The following is a 21,371-nucleotide window of genomic DNA, read 5'->3' as shown; positions in this document are numbered from 1 at the left end:
TACATTCAATACAAACGGGTTTCATTTACTACATGATAAACTACAATAGGTATAGTTTATGGATTTTACATTACAAACATACTACACGAAAAGGGATTTAATTCCACCACCGAAAAGGTTTTACACTTACACTACACGTAAACTCGTTATCGTAAATTGTGAGACTAGTCTTCATTGTACTCTTAGAGTACGGGTTAAAATGTCTGTAAGTTATAACCAAAGTCTCTTGTAGGAAGAGTGTGATAATCGTGTATAGATTTATATTTGGATTGACAACCCACACCCATGTTGCTTGAACCAGCCCGACCGGCCGACCAGGGGTGACAAATGACATATCTATTTCGATGCCTGAAGAACGTCGCAGCAGGTCATCTCTGTTATAGTATGGTTATAACGACTCACATAGGGAGATAACGACACATAGAGTTTACGGGAATTTCTACTTCAAAAGGGGGTTTTATCTATTTAAAATTGCGTACATCGTTACAAGTACGAAACACACACATACACTCGGTCTTGGGATTTAAGACTACATAACATTTTATTAGGAAAATATTGGATTTTTCTTGAGTATGCATCACATTTATAAACAAAGGTTTTCAAACTCGGGATACAATACTCGGTTTTATTTCAAATAATATAACTACTATACATACTGGTGGTAACCAGGGTTTTCAAACTCTATATCCAAAAGCTTATGAACTTACCAAGTTAATTGTTGACACTTTTTCGAAACTACTTGTATTCTCAGGAAATCAGTAAAATAGGAAACCCACAACTATTGAGGATGGGGTGTTAAGGCATCAAATAGTTCATTTTTTCATCATAGTGTAATTGATTTTGAAACATGTAAACTCATACTATGGTGTAACTTTTTCAATTATATTTATGTTGGTTATTTACTTTGAGCACTATTATACTCGTTGTTATGATAATATACATGAAGTTCTCCATCCCCGGACGTTTTTGCCATCCTTGGTTTGGGGGTGTGACACAGATCATGGAGGTTGGTGCTACCACCAAAGTTACTGCAATTCGTCTTCATCGTCTGGACGAAGAACATGATAAAACATGGGATCATACTGAGCCCTTCAGAAGGAAGTCACCGCGACTCGAGCTGAGATGAGAGAATTGTGGGACCGTCCATCCATAATGGAGAGGCCAGCTATTGAGACTGAGCATCGAGTGAAGGAGATACAAACCTTCATGACTTCTTTCTAGAGCTCACATGATACCATGCACCACGAGTAGTTCCTATACTACTCTTGTTTTATTATAGATTAGGTATTTTCGAGTAAGTGTTAGTGCTACTCTTCTCGAACTGCAAATCCAAAACATTTTATGGTGACGGAGGCATTATCACCCTGACATGATGGTTCGAGAAGACTGAGTCAGTGTTTGAAATATGTGCCTGTTCGGAAGAGAGTAAGGTCAAATTTGTGGCTTGCACATTCACCGACGAGGCCCTCTCCTAGTGAAATGGTCAGGTCATATCATTAACACTCCCCATAGCCAACGCTTTGAGCTGGGAGGACCTGAAGTTCATGATGCTAGCAAAATATTGTCCAAGAGGAGAACTACAAAAAACTGGAGCAAGAACTCTGGAACCTCACAATGGAGGGTTCCGATATAACAACATATACCATTAGGTTTAGTGACTTGGCGGTGTTTTGTCCCGGGATGGTCACCCCGGAAAGCAAAAAGGTGGAGTGTTACATTTAGGGACTATCCCCTCAGATTCAAGGAAACGTCGTAGCTTCAAACCCCTCCACTTTTGATAGTGCTAACCGCTTGGCACGAACGCTTGTGGATCATGGAGTCCGCCAAGGCTTTATGACGGACATTCCATAAAAAGCAAAGGAAGAGAAAACAAAAGAAGACCCTAGAACAAGACAAAGGGGACATCAATGCAAGAGCCCACCAAGAAACAACAAATAGTGGCAGCCCACATTATCACTATCCCGGCCGCCCCAGAACCAACAAAACAATATGCTGGAACCTTACCCAAATGCAACAAGTGCAACTTCCACCATGTTGGAGATTGTCGGGAAATGCATTGTACAAATTGCAAAAAAAGGATACATTTTCCGTTTCTATAAGAGCCAGCCCAATAGGTCGTCCCAACCACATATACTGGAGTAATCCGAACGTGTTACGGGTGCGGGGAAATAACGCATTTTAAGAGGGAATGCCCAAAAGCCAATAACAGGAATGTTGGAGGCACAGGAAGAGTTCTGACATTAGGGTACAAGAAAGCCGTGAAGGACCCCACGATGGTTACCGGTACGTTCCTTCTCAATAACTCATATACATGAACACTTTTCGATAGTGGTGCGGAGAGAATTTTCGTGAGCCACAAGTTCAAACATGTACTCAAACAAAAACAACAATCACTCAATGAAATATTCACAATAGAAATGGAAAATGGTAGAACTGAAAGCACTAAAGACATGTACATAGGGTGCACTCTAACTCTAAATAATCATTCCTTTCAAATCGATTTAATGTCGATGACAATAAGGAGTTTCAACGTTATCATTGGTATGGATTGGTTAAGTCCTCACCACGTCGACATCGTATGTTATGAAATAGTCATCCGACTCAACTTACCAAGTAACGAAACCCTCGTTATTACGGTGACACACCCGTCACAACCCTTTGAACCATCTCTTATGTCAAGGCCCATAACTATCTACACAAGAAGTACCACACCTTCATAACCCACGATGTGAATGAGAAACAAGAAGAGAAAGACATCAAGGACGTTCCAGAAGTCTGTAACCTTCCCGAAGTATTTCCCAGAAGACCTTTCGTGAATACCACCCATACGACAAGTCGAGTTCAAAATTGACTTATAACACAATATATATGGAAAAACTAGTTATAAATACGGTCTCACTCGAGTTAATCAGTTCACTCATGTAAAAACTAAACACCCATACTGGTAATCTATGATTACGAAGTGTTTTCTTTAGAGTAAAATCGCTTATTCGACTGTTTCTTCAATCTTGATTTTATACAATTTTTATACACGAAACGATTATGGAAGGTATAGGGTGGACACACTACCACTTGGGCGATCGTAAAATAATATTAACCAAACCCACTGTAACATTCCATTTAAAGTAAGATAATTAAATAATAAAACCTAGAACCCCGAGAAGTGATTTTTTATTATTATCTAATATTATTATTGTCCAAAATCAAATAGTATTTAGCGGGGTGTTGGCTTCGGAAATCCAAATGAAAAGAATTGAAGTTTCGGGGATTAAAGTGTATTTTTGAGGTTTACTTTGCAACGGATTTAGAAGCCAGGGGTGTTTGGTATCATTTGGATTTGATATGAAAGGATTTTGGATGGATGGGTTGAAAGGGTAAATTATGTACCCAAGTTGAAAAGAAATGGTCATGGAGGGGCTATATGGTAACCTTTGCAACTTGAATTGTTATAAATTTTGGATGCTGGGAGTTATTTTGTAAATTATAGCCATAATTTGAAAAATATTTCATGGGGAGGCGGCAGATATGTAAATGTTTATAAGTTTGTGTGGATCGGGACTTAAACTGTAAGTCCCAAATCTTATGGATCCAGATCAGTAATCAATGAAATATCAGCAATCAAGTAGAGTGTAGAAGGAGTAGAAGAAGAATCAAAGCAAGCATGCACACATTTATATCATATAAATGTGAAGTACACCCTGTAGACACACACTGTTCATATGTCCTTTTCTGACACACTGATACAACCCTTATATACTACCCACAGCAGCACACCAGTGTGTAGCCGCACACACATGTACGGCCGCACACAGCGTGTGCGGCCGCACATACGTGTGTAGCTGCACACACACACACAAACTTATCCAACATAGACCACTACACCATACTCTATCAACCTACCAAGATCTATACAAAAGAATGCCTAGCCCAAACCACAAAAGTATAGCCTTTCAATCTCCCCCTTGGTTTGAGGCTAGCATAGACTTAGTCTTCATTCTCTAGGTTTTTCAAACAGCTTAAGATCAGATTTTCCCGTGGAACCCATCCAAAGTTTCCCATTGATGATTGTGGCGACCATTCCAATAAATTCCTTGGTAGCAGCCTCCATGACATCTTTTCGGCAAATGAGTTGGTGACGAGACAAGGTACGAATATCTCTTTCTCTGAATCTGAGAAGAGCTTTTGCACTGATAAACCTTAGAACCTATTCTTTATCTTTGAATTTGATGGCTGCAGTGGCAGTTTCATCATCATATGCCTAGAATTCCATGTTGTCAAGGTATCCCTCATGAAAATGTTAAGGGATAGGAATTTCCTTCTGTTGTTTTGTTGTTGGCCATAGAATAATCTTCATACGCTCACCAGATTCAGAATCAATAATATCCTTATCTCTTCTATACAGAGCTTTTGCAGTCTTCATCTTTGTGAAGTTTTCCTTAACATGCCTGTCAAGAAATCTTTTGAAATTTGTCGTGTTGGGATCTTCTGAAGGATTATGAAATGTGGCTCTTGAAAGTTTAGCAAGATCAACTTTTTTCCACGAATTGAAATCATGAGTACTTTTGTAATATTCAGGGATTCCAGAGTTCCTTTTTACGACCCACATGTTCGACTCGGGATCAAAATCCCACATTTTGATTCCGAATCGATCTCCAAACTCGTTACCAAGCTTTCTCTTTTTGAGGTCCGTCATAGTCAGCACATGATCTTTAGCTTTGCGATTTTCATTCGAGTTTTTCATAAAGAGTAATCCTTCGCTTTTGCGGGATCTGCTATTTTCAGGTTCTTTATCAAACCGATCAACAATGGGAGTTGTCCTTGGAGGAGGTGGATCAATTGGAAAGTCGCCTTCTATGGATTGGGTGGGGGCCACGGGAGGATCTACAATTCCGTGAGGCTGCCGAAACAAAGCTTTGACTTTGTCACCAAAAGCATCATACAGGATATTCTTCAATCCATAGTAAAAAGTTGTTAACGAACCAAGATTTGTCTACAGATCCGTAATCTGTTTCATCTTCAGTTCATCTCTTTCTCGGAGCTCAACGATATAAAAGTCGTGTGGATCCAGCAAGATGTTCTTTTCTATAACTTCTTGTCTGAGAATATTGATTTCTTCATGAAGTTTTGACACTAATGTCTTATCATCACCTGAATGTTCTTCCTCGAAAGACATGCCTTTTCCCCGGGAGGAAGAAATTAGACTCTTCTGAGTTAGGTGCTTGGCCAACCTGATAGAGGCTTCATCCAGTGAGGGCTTTGAAGGAGAATACTCTGGAATAGAGGATGAACCACCTGCTTCATATATTGTGCTCGAGCCTTCTTCTGACGATATTAGTGGGGTAGAGACTATAGTGGTGGTAATAAAGGATGAGACTGGTGGTGCTTGGCTTATAGTGGACGCTCCCTGCCTTGGATCTAATCGTCTTCTTTTCAAAGGAGACAGGGAGGTTTGGGGCTGTGTCAATTCACTAAAGTATGGAACAGAAGTAGAGACATATGATTCAGAGGGAGGAATCCCTAAAATCACATCTCTTAGACTTGAAGAGACTTCCATAGGTTTTGAAGAGGAAAGCAAAATTTTGAGAGCGTTAACATCTTCCCCAGTCTTAGTTGCTGGTTGAGCAACTTCATTGACCCTTTTAAAGTACCTGTTGTCAAATCCCGGAAGCGGACCAAGATCGTCATCATCGAGACTAAGTTGAATACTCGAGGGGATATCATCGTTGATCCCTGTAAAATCCAGATCTTTCAAGAAATCAACATCTCCATGGAGATCCTCATCGCCTTCTTCTTGATCAAACTGTCTCTCAACTTCCACATCATGTAGCTGGTCATGTTCCTCAGCCATAGTCGCTATAGGGGAAACATGAACTTCTTCATTCTTAGGCTTTGAAATTGAGATCACAACATCCTCAGTTTCTGCGGGATTAGAAAGATTGTCTGATTCCGATTGATCACTATCGCCAGCAAATATTCCAAATTTTATCAAAGGGAATTTCCCTTCGAAGACAAATTTTCCAGCTCTATTCTGTTTTGTTAAGCCAAAAGCACTCGGACCAACAGACTTGAGATCCAGAGTTTCATTTCCTGTAACATCCATGAATTTTACGCCAAAATTAAACTTTTTCAATCATAAATAAAAACCAAATAGCATTCTTTACAAAATGTTTTCAAATCATTTTCCATCAGAGTGTCCCAAAAATCATAACATAAGGATGAGGAGCGGTACGGTCATGCCTTTGCCTTTCCATAATCTCCTAAAGTACCTGAAACAATAAACTGAAATTGTAAGCTCGCGGGCTTGGTGAGCTACCCCCAAAATACTAATACCATACTGACAGAAACCATATCAATAACAATCGATCAATCGACATGCATACTAGGCCATCGGCCTGACTGGTCCGCCCTACCGGGCCTACAGTCTATCTAGATCCATCCCGAGCCTTTGGCATGACTGGTCCGCCACAGTCTCCCCGGACCGCTCATAGGGTATGTTGGCCTTCAGCACGAAGCAGGACCGCCTCAACCCAACCAACAAGAAAATAACCATGTGCACATAACTATCATATACGGGCATATACAAACATCAAGCATATCTATCTTACTAATCATCAATCATGGAATTCTCTAGAACACTGACCTAGCAGGTTACTAACATACTACTCCCTACGGATCATATAAACATAAAATACTGTCTATCCTAATTCCAATCAAGTAGATCATAATCACATGTAACATACCATAGCTATAACAACTAAAGGATCGGCCTTGGTGCCGTAGACCCTATCGATATGGTGAGGATAGCTCACCTCGCAAATGTCGACTCGGAACGTAAACTCCAACTCATGGTTCACTCGACACAGGCTCCACCAACTAAAATCATAGTTCAATATACTCATAAGTCCTTAACCTTATAAGGTACTTCATGACCCAATAGTCAACCACTGATCAAGTTCAAAGTCCTCAGTCAAGGTCAACAGTCCATGTTGACCTCAACTCGTCGAGTACACCCAGCTACTCGTCGAGTCCCTTGAATCACATTCCAACTCGTCGAGTTCCTTCAAATCCCGATCAGACCTTAAGGCCACCCATCGAGTTCCCTCCTTGCAACTCGACAGATATACACGTGAGCATATTCTTGGTTAAAACTCATCCGACTCGCTGAGTTGTTCTTCAACTTGTCGAGTCTTATGGCAATCTTCATCGGACTCACCGAGTGGTTCATCCAACTCGTCGAGTTTAATGCACGTCTTCATAGGACTCACCGAGTCGGCTTTGCGACTCGCCGAGTTCCTTCAGTCATCTTATCATGTAGACCTCTTTAAGCCATGGGAAGGCCCCAAATTGTAGATCCAACTTCCTTAGGTTTGCTTATCACGTAAAGTTGCAAACTTTACGTGCATGCAAGGCCCCATTGACTCAAAAAGCCTAAACTATGCTTGAAATGCGGTTTCACACTTAGGGAGGGGCTCAAACATGCCAAGGTTAAGAATTTTATGGTCCTACAATCCATAGAGAGTTCAGATCTGAAGTTACAACTTCAGATCTTGGCTCATTCTCCAGAATGAGACTTATAATCCAACTAAAAACCCTAATTTCCAACCAAGGAGGCCTAGAACAAAATAGAGAGGGGAATAACAGCTTGATACCTTCACAAGAGATGACAAATTAAGTAGATAGGATTTCCCCTAGCTCCTTGCTTCAAACCACTTGCTTCTCAAGCTCTTTTCACCAAAATCCTCTTCCAAGGCTTCAAACACACAATGGGCACACACACACACGTATTAGGGTTTGCTAAGTTACTGCAAAGAGGCTGAAGGAGGTTTGTGTTCCCTTAAATAGGTTCCACAACCCCGGGATTTAGGGTTTCATCTGCCAGCTCCTACTCGCCGAGTCCTAATATGGACTCATCGAGTAGGTCACCTAACCCGCGATCCTTCTCGCAGCTACTCGACGAGTAGGTCAACCAAATCGTCGAGTAGGGCCTAACCCAATAACTCATATTAAACAATACCTGAGAATCGGGGTGTTACATTTCCTCTCTCGATCTCGGGATGCATGACATTAAAAATGAATTGTAGAAACCTCGGGTACATTAAGAACTTGTCCCTCTTTTTTCCCTCAATATTGAGAATTAATTCATGCAGAATAAATTTTGAAAAGTTAAATTCAATCCCTGACGCCAAGGCTGCAATGGCTCCTGTGTTGAAGAGAGAAATCTTGTTGGGTCCTGATCTCCTTCCGGAAATACAGCTCACAAACACATGAGCTAAGTACTTCCAGCAAGGAGGTAGTAACTTCTTGATGGTAGGAGGAAATGATCGTTCATAACCCATATGGTCCAGGACATCTTGGGTTTGTTCCAGATCAATTTCCATGGAAAATTCAGGCATATCATTGATTTTCAGCGATTCCCGAATAATATGTTTTGTGATCAGGATTTTCTTTCCTTGCACAGTTGCCTCAAGATATTTCTCTTCTTCGTTATCTCTCTTAACAATTGTGCTTCTCCAAGATTCCTTGATCAAGCTTTGATAGATCACCGGACCAGTCGTGAAAGCAGAAACTAAGCATCATTTTCTTAGCCCATCAACGATGAATTTGAGATCATTGTGGGCAGCCGGAGGATCTTCTAGAAAAATGGCTGAATTGTGCACCTTTGCAAACTCAAGATCTCCCATGTTGATCTGAAAAACACAAGTATTCATTAGAGCATTTAAAAAATAAGATATTTTCAACTATTTTAAAATTTTGTTAGTTTTGGGTATACATCCATACACCTATATCCAGCCACATACAAAGTGTGCAGCCGCACACAGTGTACAGCCATACAAGACTTCCAACTGTTCATGGCTACCCGCACACGAGGATGTGTGCAACCGCACACGTATTCAATCACACAAAGAGTGTGTACAACCGCACACGTCACCAGCCGCACACATGGGGGTGTGCAGCCACACATGGTTCAACCACACACGGCGTGTGCGGTCGCACACGTTGTGTTCGGTCGCACACACACAGTCGGAAACGAAACCCTCGATTAACCACCATTTCATGATCGATTTTGCACAAGAATCATATTATGGGTGTCGTTTTTCCAGTTCTTACAGTTATAAAGCTTCAATTTCTGGAAAAAAATGGATTTGGAGGTTTTTAGAAAGAGAGAGAGAGAGAGAGAGAGAGAGAGAGAGAGAGAGAGAGTGTGTGTGTGTGTGTGTGAAGAGCCGTGTGCGGTTGATCTTTAAGGGGAGTAAACAGTGATCTTTAAAGAACCGCACACCCCCTTTTATACATCTTCAACCTTGGGCTTCCTTTTGCCATTAAAATCACAAGTCCAATACTCAAAAATTTCAAAAATAAATCATTCAGAGGATTAAATGAAATAAAATTTTATCAATCCTAAAAAATTAAAAAAAGAAATAAAATAAAATAAAATAAAATAAAATAAAATAAAAGGATAATAAAACATTTAATTCTAAACTAAATTTAATCCTCTAACTTGAAATTGATTAACCTTTTATGATGTGGGATCAAAGTTGTTAGACAATCGTTTTCAATTTATCAGTACCTCCCCTTTCATGAATAGATCTGGTCGATCGTCGGTATTGTGGTCCACTTAAGCACGAAGAATTTTGACCAATTTAGGGTAAGCTATCAATGACTAGACAAATTGACCCTAAATGCCTAGATGAAACATCCTAAGGACCATTCATCTGATGATGACCAAGGATATTGTTGTCCACCTAAATTGAGCAGCGAGATCTACAGACAATCTAGAATTGATCAATTTTAGATGTACTAGAACATGTTTCCCGCTTCCTGACATACCCCAATAATCAAGAACATCTGAGATACTCCTTACTTTAGGTGAGCAGACTATTATTAGGAGAGAGAATAGATTTAGAATGCATATGTTGTACACCCAGGTCGGATCTCTCGATCGCACAGAGGATGAAACATATGACTAACTAGAATTTCAGAGGGATTGAGAAGAAGAAGGTTTCATATGTTGTGTACCAGGTCGGATTATGAATCACACAAAGGAGACAGCATATGACTAATAGGCAGAAAGAATAGCATATACAGAAGATGCAAAGAGACAGATTTGCATATGTTGCAGTCTAGGTCGGATCGTTCGATCACACAGAGGAGGCAACATATGACTAATGGTAAGAAAGAAAGAAAATAATTTTCTACAGACCTAATTTATCGGAATTCCCCAGTCGCCCTATCAATACCGGAATTAAGGACAGAATCCGTACATCGAGGAAGAGTTAAACCACAACTCTAGATACGGGTTCTTTTAATGTGATTGGTGGATTCTCATGTATATCTCCCTGCTCAACCTACCCAAGCATCATATTTTCAGGCTAAATGGAACTAACTAGATCAAGAATTATCAAGTCTCTAGATTCCTTAAGTTTTATCTGAACCTAGTCAACTCCATTAAATTTTTCGTGCCTACGAGCGCATCGAACATAGAGCCTAGACAATTCAACTTTGGTATCTTACATAGATCCAGATTGCCTGTTATCACCTTTTGATATCACTTCCTAACACATCATTGCTCATAAATATTTTTGATTTGTTCTGTTTTTCTAATGTTTTTGGATTTTTAATTTTCTAATTTTTGTTTGGTTTTTTTGTTTATTTCTTCCCCTAAATTTGTGCATGGAAGAGAATAAAAATAAAATACGCAAATTTAAACTATCCTAAACATAAATTAATCCTCAAAACGAATCATTTTCAAAAAGTTGACCAGCACATCGAATTGAGCTTTGTTAAACGGCTTGGTGAACAGATCTTCCACATTATTATCAGAGCGAACTTGTTCTAGCCGAATGAGCGAGCGCTCATAACATTCTCTGATAAAATGAATTTTGATGTCGATGTGCTTGGTTTTTGAGTGATGGACTGGATTTTTAGCAATTTGGATCGCAGCCTCATTATCATAGAATATAGGGGTTTCTTGAAAATTCAAACCGTAATCCAACAACTGATGTTGGATCCATATGACTTGAGAACAACATGCAGACGCAACTACGTATTCTGCTTCTGCTGTTGAGGTCGAAACAGTATGTTGCTTCTTGCATTGCCAAGACACCAACCTATCTCCAAGAAATTGATATCCGCCTGATGTCGATTTCCTGTCAAGCTCGCAACCACCATAATTGCTGTCTGCAAAAGCGTAAAGGTCAAATTCATAATTTTTTAGATACCAAAGACCCAATTTCGGGCTGCCTTTGATATACCAAAAAATCATTTTAACAGTAGTAAGATGAGACAATTAAGGATTAGCCTAGTAGCGCGCGCATTGACAGACTGCAAACGTAATGTGTGGGCGACTCGCGGTCAGATACATTATTGATCCAATCATCGATATGTAGTACGTTTGATCTACGGATTCTCCTTCAAGATCAGGAGTTAGCAGTGGTCTCTCCGCCATGGGCATCAAAGCAGTTTTAGCGTCTCTGAACCCGAACTTCACGAGCATATCGTCCACATATTTGGCTTGATGAATAAGGATCCGGGCTGAACACTGTTTGAACTGAAGCCCCAAAAACATGGTCATCTCCCCCAATGAACTCATCTCGAACCGCTTTGCAAAGTTGAGGACTTGTCGACCCGAAGATGATATCGTCTACATATATTTGGACAAGAATCTGGTCTGAACCGACATGCTTGATGAATAGGGTTTGATCGATAGTTCCGTAGGAGTAGCCATGGTCGAGAAAGTGCTGTGTGAGTGTAGCATATCAGGCTCAGGGAGGTTGATGCAATCCATACAAAGCCTTGTCTAACTTGTAGATAGAATTAGGAAGTTTGGAGTTAACAAACCCAGGGGGTTGGTCAACATAAATCTCCTCTCGTTCGAACACCGTCGCTCAGCTGGCCAATGACGTTGTCTATCGGATGATCGCACTGTATGCGAGAGGGAATTTCGTGACTGATGTCATTGAATGAGACTGGAAGATTATGGATATTAATGGCTCCGTCATGTGCTGAAGAATCCATGGTAGATGTACCAACATCGTGTGGTGAAATTGCTACAAACTCCTCTGTGATCTGTTCGGGAAAAAGAAGTTCCATTAGATTTTGAGTGACAGCGGAAGCATCTTGGTTCATGAACTCTCTTTCAACTGGATTTAGAGGAGTAGCATCAGCATCTAGAGCAGATTGTTGTGTTGGGGACTCTGAAGAAGCAGTTGAAACAGATGACTCCACTGGGAGATCAGTATTAGAAACCAATGGCGGTCTGTAGACAACCTCTTCCTCATCGTCTTTAATTATAGTCTTCGAGACAGAGGTAGACCCAGCTTGGTTATCAGACGACACACTAAAATATTTAAATAGAGATGTGTAGTCAAATAGCCAATCAGGACCCACCCAAGCATGTGTCTCATTCTCTTCAAGCCAACGAACATCGAAAGACTCCACACTTTGCTTCGTCTTCTTGTTGTATACCCGGTAAGCAGTACAAGCAGTGTAACTAACAAAATAACAATCATCAGCTTTGGCATTGAATTTTGGGTTGGATTCCAAGTGAAGAAGTGTCACACCCCAAAACCAAGAACGACGGAAACGTTCTGGGGCGGAGGACGTCATGTATAGTATCACAACACAGTAAATGTAAATAAGCAAACAACATCATCCATTGCATTAAATATATATAATTTTAATACAAGCGTGTTCTGTATAGTTTTAGACACCAAAAATATAATGTAAATCAAAATAATAAGATGAGTCTTGGATGCGCTCCATCTTCTCAAAAGCTGGCATCGGTACCTGTCTATTGACGACCTGAGAATACAAGTTATTTTGAAAGAGTTTATCAGCATTAAGCTGGTGAGTTCATAAGTATTTTAGTGTCAATGTTTGTTATCAAAACGTTTGAACGTGTCTCAAGTGTAAGTTTTTAAAATGTATGTAAGTGTTTGTAAAAGTTTGAATCTCTCAGAAAAACCTATATTTTCTATTAAAGTAGCCTTCTACCAAGGCTTAACTGGTTTGTATGCTTGTTTGTTGTAAAAGTGTGTAATTTCCCAAGTGTAACTATCATTTAACAAAATATAGTTTGTACATTAAAGTTTGAGTGAAATAATCACTAAATAAATGTAATGGGTAAATTATTGTAGTACTGTAGTGTTGTATTATAGGAACTACTGCTGTACTAACTACCTTAAACTGGATTTATATTAAGGTATCATCTGACTAATTGCACCATACTATCGACTGGTAACAACGACATACGAATGGTCGTAATAACGGAATGACGTTTGGCACCTGCAGACCTGCAGGTCCGACTGTAGCTAGCAACAAGGTATAGGATAGTCAATCCAGTATAGATCTATACGCAAAATCACACTCTCCCTTCAAGAGACTCTGGCTACAACTCGGGCCATGGCATTTAAGTCATGCTCCGATTCATATCACAATAATGAACATATTCTAGCATATGTAATGTAATGAACTGTTCTAGTATAGTTGTATATGTTCTTCCTCTAGTATAGTTGTATATGTTCTTCCTCTAGTATAGTTGTATATGTTCTCTGTCTAGTATAGTTGTATATGTTCTCTGTCTAGTATAGTTGTATATGTTCTACCTCTAGTATAGTTGTATATGTTCTCTGTCTAGTATAGTTGTATATGCTCTCTGTCTAGTATAGTTGTATATGTTCTCTTTCTAGTATAGTTGTATATGTTCTCTGTCTAGTATAGTTGTATATGTACTCGTAGTAATAAGTATTGACTCATGAATAAACTGACTCATTGATCTAGAACTTGTAGTAGTATGATCCTGTGTTACCCCGAGGGTAACTTACTAATGATGTACTGATAAGTATGAATAAAGGAGTACTTTTATGTGTATATATGTACATTTGATATATAATTAATATTAAAACGACCTTCGGATGGTTACCCGAAATCCCACCAGACCACATCCAAATCGAGAAAAAGGAAAACAGTTTGATAAACAGTTTGAACAGTGATAAAATCATTGGTTTTCTAGTTATTAATCACATGTGATTGATGTAATCAAATGTCATTGAAGCAATAACTATAAGTATTTCACTTGTATCCCCCCATAAAGTATTTAAAACATTTAAAAGTATTTCAAGGGTTAATTAAAGGGGTGTGAACTCACTTGTGGTGAGTGGGTTGGATTGTAGTGTCAGATACCGTGCTAGGTGGCAAACGGAGACTTGTTCACACGCACGAGCCTAGTTATCATATAATGAGCATATATATCACTAATTAGCCAAATAATAACTTAATGAAATAAGTTGGGACACTCAGGAACATGTAAACACTTTGTATAAGTGTTATAGGTCCTAATGGTTGCATCTATGTTGCTATGGGACAAGGCTAAAAGGGTTTAATGTACCAAAGGGCTTTGTATAAGAGTTTACAGCCCAATAAACCCCACACAAGGAGATTACGGTCGTAAACCCTTGAGTTTATGGCCGTGAACTCCAATCTTGGTGGTAATGGGTGTTTTAAGGTGCTAAATGATTTCTAGAATAAGCCTAGCTTGGTGGTTTAATCCTTTGGGTAGTTTAGGGCATAGATAACACTCCTTTGACGAGTTTACGGCCAAAAGACCATATCCCTTAGAGTTTACGTCCGTAAACTCTCATGGGATGGGTGTTTTAATTCTTTCAAGTCCCAAACATAACTAGGATAAATTCTAGGCATTTGATTAAGGCTAAGGGGGACCCTAGGCACACTTTGGTGCCCTTATTTGGTGTTTACGGCCCAAGAGTATTCCTTGGCAGTAAACTCCCTTTAAGGGGTGTTTTTGATGTGTTAATGTCCCCATATTAGCTAGAAGTAACTGAGGGTTAAAGTCTAAAGCCTTTAGGAGTGATTAGGGCACATTGAAGCCCTTGAATTTGGTGTTTACGGTCCAAGAAACTCTTGGGCTGTAAACACCCAAAGCTAGGTGTTCTTTATTGATTTCTAGTCTTAAATGATCATACATATTATCCTAAACTAGTTACCTAACAAGGAAATGGGACTAGATGGCCTTTAAGCTTCATTTTGGAGTTTACTCCCCAAGAACGTTCTTGGGCGGTAAACTCCTGAATCACATATATTTGACAAGTAATCTATGTTATTAAGCATAAAACAAGCATTATAACACAACTAGGGAAGTGTACTCACGATTTGGGATGAAAACCCGAAGATCCGTGAGATAGAAAATGGATTTTCTCTAGTTGGAAATGTGAATAATGAATGAATTTAGTTCAGAAATCTATTAATAGTCCTGAAATATTTTGGCAGAAAATATTTTTATTCTGGAATTGGACTCTAACATTATGAAGTTTTGAAATGCTCAAGTTTCACAAACCCATGAGCATCCACTCTCCTGATATCTCCTTAAACGTAAACCCTAATGTACACAAACTTATTCGGAAAAGTCTGAAATTCATTGAAACTGGACTAGCTTCTATTGAATAGTTAATGTTCGTACAAAATGGAAATTTCGGGTTGTCACATCATCCCCCCGTTAGAAGGAATTTTGTCCCGAAATTAGAATTTAAGCAAATAAGAAGTTCCAAATAATTAAGCGAAAAGATGAGGGTATTTCAGTTTCATCTGATCCCCGCGTTCCCAAGTGGATTCTGGTCCTCGCTTGGCGTTCCAACGAACCTTCACAATAGTGATACGGCTTTGCTTCGTCTACTTGACCTCACGGTCCATGATCTCTACTGGTTCTTCCACGAAATTGAGGCTCTCGTTGATCTCGATCTCGTCGAGTGGGATGACAAGAGTCTCGTCGGACAGACACTTTTTCAAGTTAGATACGTGGAATGTAGAATGTATGTTACGAAGTGCGTCGGGTACGTCGAGTTTGTAAGCTACGGGGCCGACTCTTGCGAGAATCTCGAAAGGCCCTATGTACCTCGGATTAAGCTTCCCACGCTTTCCGAAGCGTATCAAGCCCTTCCAGGGTGAGACTTTGAGAAGGACTCGGTCTCCCACCTGAAATTCCAAAGGTTTTCTTCTTTTATCAGCGTAGCTCTTCTATCGGTCTCTAGAGGCTTTTAATCGTTCACGGATCTGAACGATTTTCTCTGTCGTTTCCCGAATGATCTCCGGACCGGTGAGAGTACTGTCAGAAGCTTGCCCCCTGGCTAATTGGGTATCACCCACCTCAGCCCAGCACAGAGGAGATCTGCACTTTCGGCCGTAGAGAGCTTCAAATGGAGCAGCCTTGATGCTCGTGTGATAACTGTTATTATAGGAAAACTCAACAAGGGGTAAATGAGTATCCCATACCTTTCCAAAGTCAATCACACAGGCTCTCAACATATCTTCCAGTGTTTGGATGGTCCTCTCACTCTGTCCGTCGGTCTATGGATGGTAGGCTGTGCTCATGTCCAGCCTTGTTCCTAGGGAATGTTGTAGTGATTGCCAGAATCTTGAAGTGAACCTACTATCTCTATCGGAGATAATGGACATAGGCACACCTTGTAGCCGTACGATTTCCCTAATGTATGTTCTCGTAAGTTTCCCCATCTTGTCAGTTTCTTTGATCGGCAGGAAGTGTGCAGACTTGGTCAATCTATCGACGATGACCCATATGGTATCAAGTCCACCCGTCGTCTTAGGCAACTTGGTTATGAAATCCATAGTGATCCGCTCCCACTTCCATTCTGGAATCTCTGGTTGTTGCAGTAAACTAGAGGGCTTCTGGTACTCGACCTTAACCTTTGCGCAAGTAAGGAATTTACTTACGAAGGTAGCAATCTATGCTTTCATATTAGGCCACCAGTATAGATTTTTAAGATCCAGATACATCTTATCTGAACCTGGGTGGACGGAATACCGAGTGTTGTGCGCCTCGGTCATGACCAAGTCTCAGAAACCACCATGTTTCGGTGTCCAGATCCGGTTCATGAAATATAAGGCTCCGTCACCCTTGGCTTCTAAATTTTTGTCCATTCCTCTAAGGGATTCACTCGTCACATTTTCAGGTTTCATGGCTTCAAGTTGGGCCGCCTGAATTTGCCTAGACAAGTGCGAATGGATGGTTATTGACAATGACTTGACTTTGCGACCAAAATATTCCTTCCGACTTAGGGCGTCTGCTACTACGTTGGCTTCACCCGGATGATAACGAATATCGCATTCGTAGTCACTGACTAGCTCGACCCACCGTCGTTGTCTCATGTTGAGCTCCTTCTGATCGAAAATGTGTTGTAAACTCTTGTGGTCGGTAAAAATAGTGCTTTTCGTTCCGTACAAGTAATGTCTCCAGATCTTCAAAGCAAACAACACTGCTCCTAGTTCGAGATCATGGGTCATGTAGTTAACTTCGTGTGTCTTCAACTGTCTGGAGGCGTAGGCGATGACCTTACCTCGCTGCATCAGAACACACCCGAGTCCTTGATTCGATGCATCGCAATAGACTACGAAGTCTTCTATCCTTTCGGGGAGGGATAGTATTGGTGCGGTGCATAAGGCTTGTTTGAGCGTTTGGAACGCTCTCTCTTGTTTCTCTTCCCAGTCAAAGGCCACGCCTTTCTGGGTCAGGGTTGTAAGAGGTTTCGCTATTCGAGAGAAGTTCTGTATGAATCTGCGGTAATAGCCAGCGAGGCCTAGAAATTGATGGATTTCTGTAGGCGTCTTGGGTGCTGACCAGTTCTCAATGGCTTTAATTTTGGATGGGTCCATGTGGATTCCCTCTTCGCTTACCACATGTCCTAAGAATTCGACTCTTCGGATCCAAAATTCACATTTCGAGAACTTCGCATAAAGTTTCTCCCTTCGTAATGTCCCAAGAACTTGTCACAGGTGATCACCATGCTCTTCCTTACTTCGGGAGTAGATCAGGATGTCGTCAATGAAAACGATGACGAACTAATCCAAGTAAGGTCGGCATACTCTATTCATCAGATCCATGAAGACTGCGGGCGCATTGGTCAATCCGAATGGCATCACCACGAACTTGTAGTGTCTGTAACGAGTTCGGAAGGCTGTCTTTGGCACATCCTCCTCTAGTACTCGTAACTGGTGATATCCGGATCTCAAATCAATTTTGGAAAAATAGTTCGCCCCTTGCAGTTGGTCAAATAGATCGTCTATGCGAGGCAGAGGGTAACGATTTTTGACCGTCAGTTTGTTGAGTTCTCTGTAGTCGATACACATACGGAATGATCCGTCTTTCTTCTTAACGAACAAGACCGGTGCTCCCCAAGGTGAGAAACTTGGTCTTATAAAGTCATTTCTTAGCAGTCCGTTAAGTTGACCAGAGAGTTCCTGCATCTCAGCTGGTGCTAAACGGTAGGACGACTTGGCTACTGGTTTAGCTACTGGGACTAAGTCGATTCTGAACTCGACCTGTCGTTGCGGAGGTAATCCAGGTAGCTCTTCTGGGAAAATGACGGGGAAGTCGCTCACTACTGGAATGTTCTTTAGTTCTTTCGTTTCGAGGCTCGTGTCGACGACGTGAGCAAGGAATGCATGGTATTCTTTACGCAGATACATATGTGCTTGAATACTTGATATAATACGGAGACTCGCACCGGGTTTGTCGCCGTAGACGATAAGAGTTTCGTTAGACGAAAGGTTTAGACAGACTTCTTTCTCGTAGCACATGATGTCGGCGCGATGAAGACTTAACCAATCCATGCCGATGATAACGTCGAAGCTTTTTATTGAGACCAGCATGAGGTCGATGAGGAATGAATGGTTATCTAGAGTTAGGGTACAACCTAAGTATATGCTATTCGTACTTTCAGTTTTCCCATTAGCCATTTCTACTTTGAATTGTTCCTTAAGTGTGCGTGGTTGTTGCTTAAGCATGCGACCAAATTTATGGTTTACGAAGCTTCGCTCTGCTCAACTATCGAACATAATGCATGCATAAGAGTTATCGAGGAGGAACGTACCAGTCACCACTGTCGGGTCAGCAACTGCTTCCCCGTGGCCTATAGCTAGTACCCTTCCTGCTCCACCAGCATTCTTTGCTTTGGGGCAGTCCCTCTTAAAGTGGCTTGCTTCGCCACATCCATAGCAGGTCGAGCTCGCGCCAGAGCCAGGGACCTGGGTGATCGGTTTCGCTGGGAATTTACAGAAACGGACTGTGTGTCCTTTCCTGTTGCAGTTAGAGCACTGCTTTTCACGGCAGGGGCCGTTGTGGTGGAAGTTGCATTTGTTGCACTTAGGCAAACTTCCAGCATACTGTCCCACCGGAGCAGTAGCAGTAGCAGGGGTTATCGCGGTATGCACAACCATAATTTGCTGCTTTTTAGCAGCTCGCTGTCTCTTCTTCTCTTCCCAGAATTTATGCATAGTGTCAGCGGGTTTGGAGGGTTCCGGGATGGTTAGGGTGGTTGTTGTTGCAGGGGTTTTGACTCCATGGTCCATGAGTCGCTGTGCCAGTCGCTTGGCACTGTCGAAGGTAGCGGGGTTTGATGCTAGGACATTCCCCTGATACGGAGGCACTAGCCCCTATATGTACCTTTCGATCTTTTTCCCTTCAGTGGGAACCATACTGGGGTAGAGGGCCACCAGTTCGCTAAATCTGGCGGTATAAGCAACCACGTTGGTGCCCTTCATGGTCAGGTTCCAAAGTTCCTGATCCAATTTCTGGACTTCGCCCCTCGGGTTGTATTCCTCAATCATGAGGTCTTTCATCGTTTCCCAACCCATGTCGTTGGCTACGATGAGGGTTAGAGCTTTAACGTGGCCGTTCCACCACGTCAGGGCCTTTCCCTCAAAGGTGCATGCGGCATATTTGACTTTTCTCGCAGCAGGGCATGAACAGATAGCGAAGACTAATTCCGTCTTCTCGAACCATTGCGAGATGGCAATGACTCCGCCGGTGCCATGGTAAGACTTCGGCTTGCAATTGGTGAAACCCTTGTAGGAGCACTCTCTCGAGCGCACAGGGGTTTCAACCGGAATTGATTCAACAGGGGTTCCACCTCTGCTGGCATCAGATGAGTGATACTGAGTCATGGCAGTTGCCACTGCTGCTGCTATGACAGCATTTAGGGCTGCAGTATCGATGACCGGAGGCGGAGGAGGCGGTGGAGGTGCAGGGTTATTCCTGGGAGATTTGCGAGGAGGCATCTTTCAGCTATAAGTTTATAAAGATAAGAAAAATGGTCAGAATCAATTTGTAAGCAACGTGAGAGTGACACATGGACTAACTAACCATAACCCAACAGTTGAATGAGTGTTTGAGATCACAACAAGGAATATTAGTAGGAAAACACAAATGTACAAATTTTTCCCACAGATTAGATAGATGTCAATAATACTGGTATTACTGACGTAATAAGTTCAGGGAAAATTGACCTAACGGTAGGTCTTACATCATACCATACAGAAAAGTTTGACAGTTCTTAGATTCCTAAATAGAGTACTAAAAGTTAGGAACATTTTACAGACAAGTGCTACTTAGAGCACAGATGTTAATGGCTATTCCTTAACCAAAAGACAGAGATGTACTAGACATCATCTAACGGCGATGGAAATTCCTCGGGCGAGCCCTGAGGTCTGACACTTGACGAAACACCTCTTGAAGGTGTCGCTCCTGAGCCCTCTGACGGGCTCGGAGTTCCAAGACTTCAGCTCGGGAGGCAGTCAGTTGTTGCTGCAGGGTTTCATTGGTTCTCCGGGTCCGTTCCATGTCTTTTTCAAGACGGCGGATGCGGACTGTGTTGACACCAGAGTTGGCATCAATCTCCATGACCCGGTCGATGGCTACTCAACCTTGTTCAACATTACGAGCTATTCTGCGGATAACGACGGGCAGAGCTCGATCCGCAGAGCCACCATCGCTAACGTGGTAAAAGGTTCGGTCCCCAAAGTAAGGTAAGGGTTGACCTTGTTCGTCACTCCAGCGATTCAAGTTGGTTGCCCACAAGGGTGTAGGACCTGGAAAAGCTGGTCGGGGGTTGTTGTTCGGGGCTTGACCTACTAGCGGTAGCTTGTTGACTTCAGGCTCGGAGTCGGATCCATCAGAAAAGCCTTCTGCGAGGTGATCATCCAAAGGGATTGGATGCTCATCTTCGGGCTCTTCTTCGATCCACCCGGCATTGCCTTCATTTGGAAAGTACGGGTCGCCGTGATGGAATCCAGCCATTTAAATCTACGTGAGAAGAGAGGTATAAGAATATAGTACACATGTAACTAGTAGTACAAAATACACCTATAGTATTTTAAGTTTAGGTTCTACTGATCTTCTTGTGGTATTGTTGTTAAGTTTTTAGACTTGTTAACATATCACAACCATTCTAGGGCATATGCTAATCACTCCTTCGACCAGCATAGTTGATCAGGCTATGCCATTCCTAGGACTGACCATACATCCCCGAGCTCACTTGTGATATTTAACAATCGTAATACCTTTG

General features: G+C 41.5%; 1 protein-coding gene across 1 annotated transcript; it reads right to left on the bottom strand.

Moving 5' to 3' along the window:
- Window positions 1-8,573: 8,573 nt before the first annotated feature.
- Window positions 8,574-11,572, bottom strand: LOC111894939 (uncharacterized mitochondrial protein AtMg00810-like). Its single transcript, XM_052765790.1, has 3 exons — window positions 11,361-11,572; window positions 11,045-11,237; window positions 8,574-8,687 (listed from the first exon to the last, which is right to left on the bottom strand). Exons 1-3 carry the CDS (start codon window positions 11,570-11,572, stop codon window positions 8,574-8,576), a joined length of 519 nt encoding a protein of 172 aa, XP_052621750.1.
- Between the last annotated feature and the right edge of the window lie 9,799 nt (window positions 11,573-21,371).

Source organism: Lactuca sativa, chromosome 7 (genome assembly GCF_002870075.4).
Source record: "Lactuca sativa cultivar Salinas chromosome 7, Lsat_Salinas_v11, whole genome shotgun sequence".
NCBI classification, from domain to species: domain Eukaryota; kingdom Viridiplantae; phylum Streptophyta; class Magnoliopsida; order Asterales; family Asteraceae; genus Lactuca; species Lactuca sativa.
The sequence above is the reverse complement of the archived record's forward strand: the minus strand, read 5'-3'. Positions and strand labels throughout refer to the sequence as shown.

Bases quoted from the DNA above. Each gene is read 5' to 3' on its own strand.
- LOC111894939 (XM_052765790.1), bottom strand. From the start codon at position 11,572: ATGACCATGTTTTTGGGGCTTCAGTTCAAACAGTGTTCAGCCCGGATC. The intron at 11,238-11,360 runs GTATCTGACCGC...TATCAAAGGCAG, and splicing joins TCGATGATTGGATCAATAAT to CCCGAAATTGGGTCTTTGGT. The intron at 8,688-11,044 runs GTAGTTGCGTCT...TGTGTTTTTCAG, and splicing joins CAACAGCAGAAGCAGAATAC to ATCAACATGGGAGATCTTGA.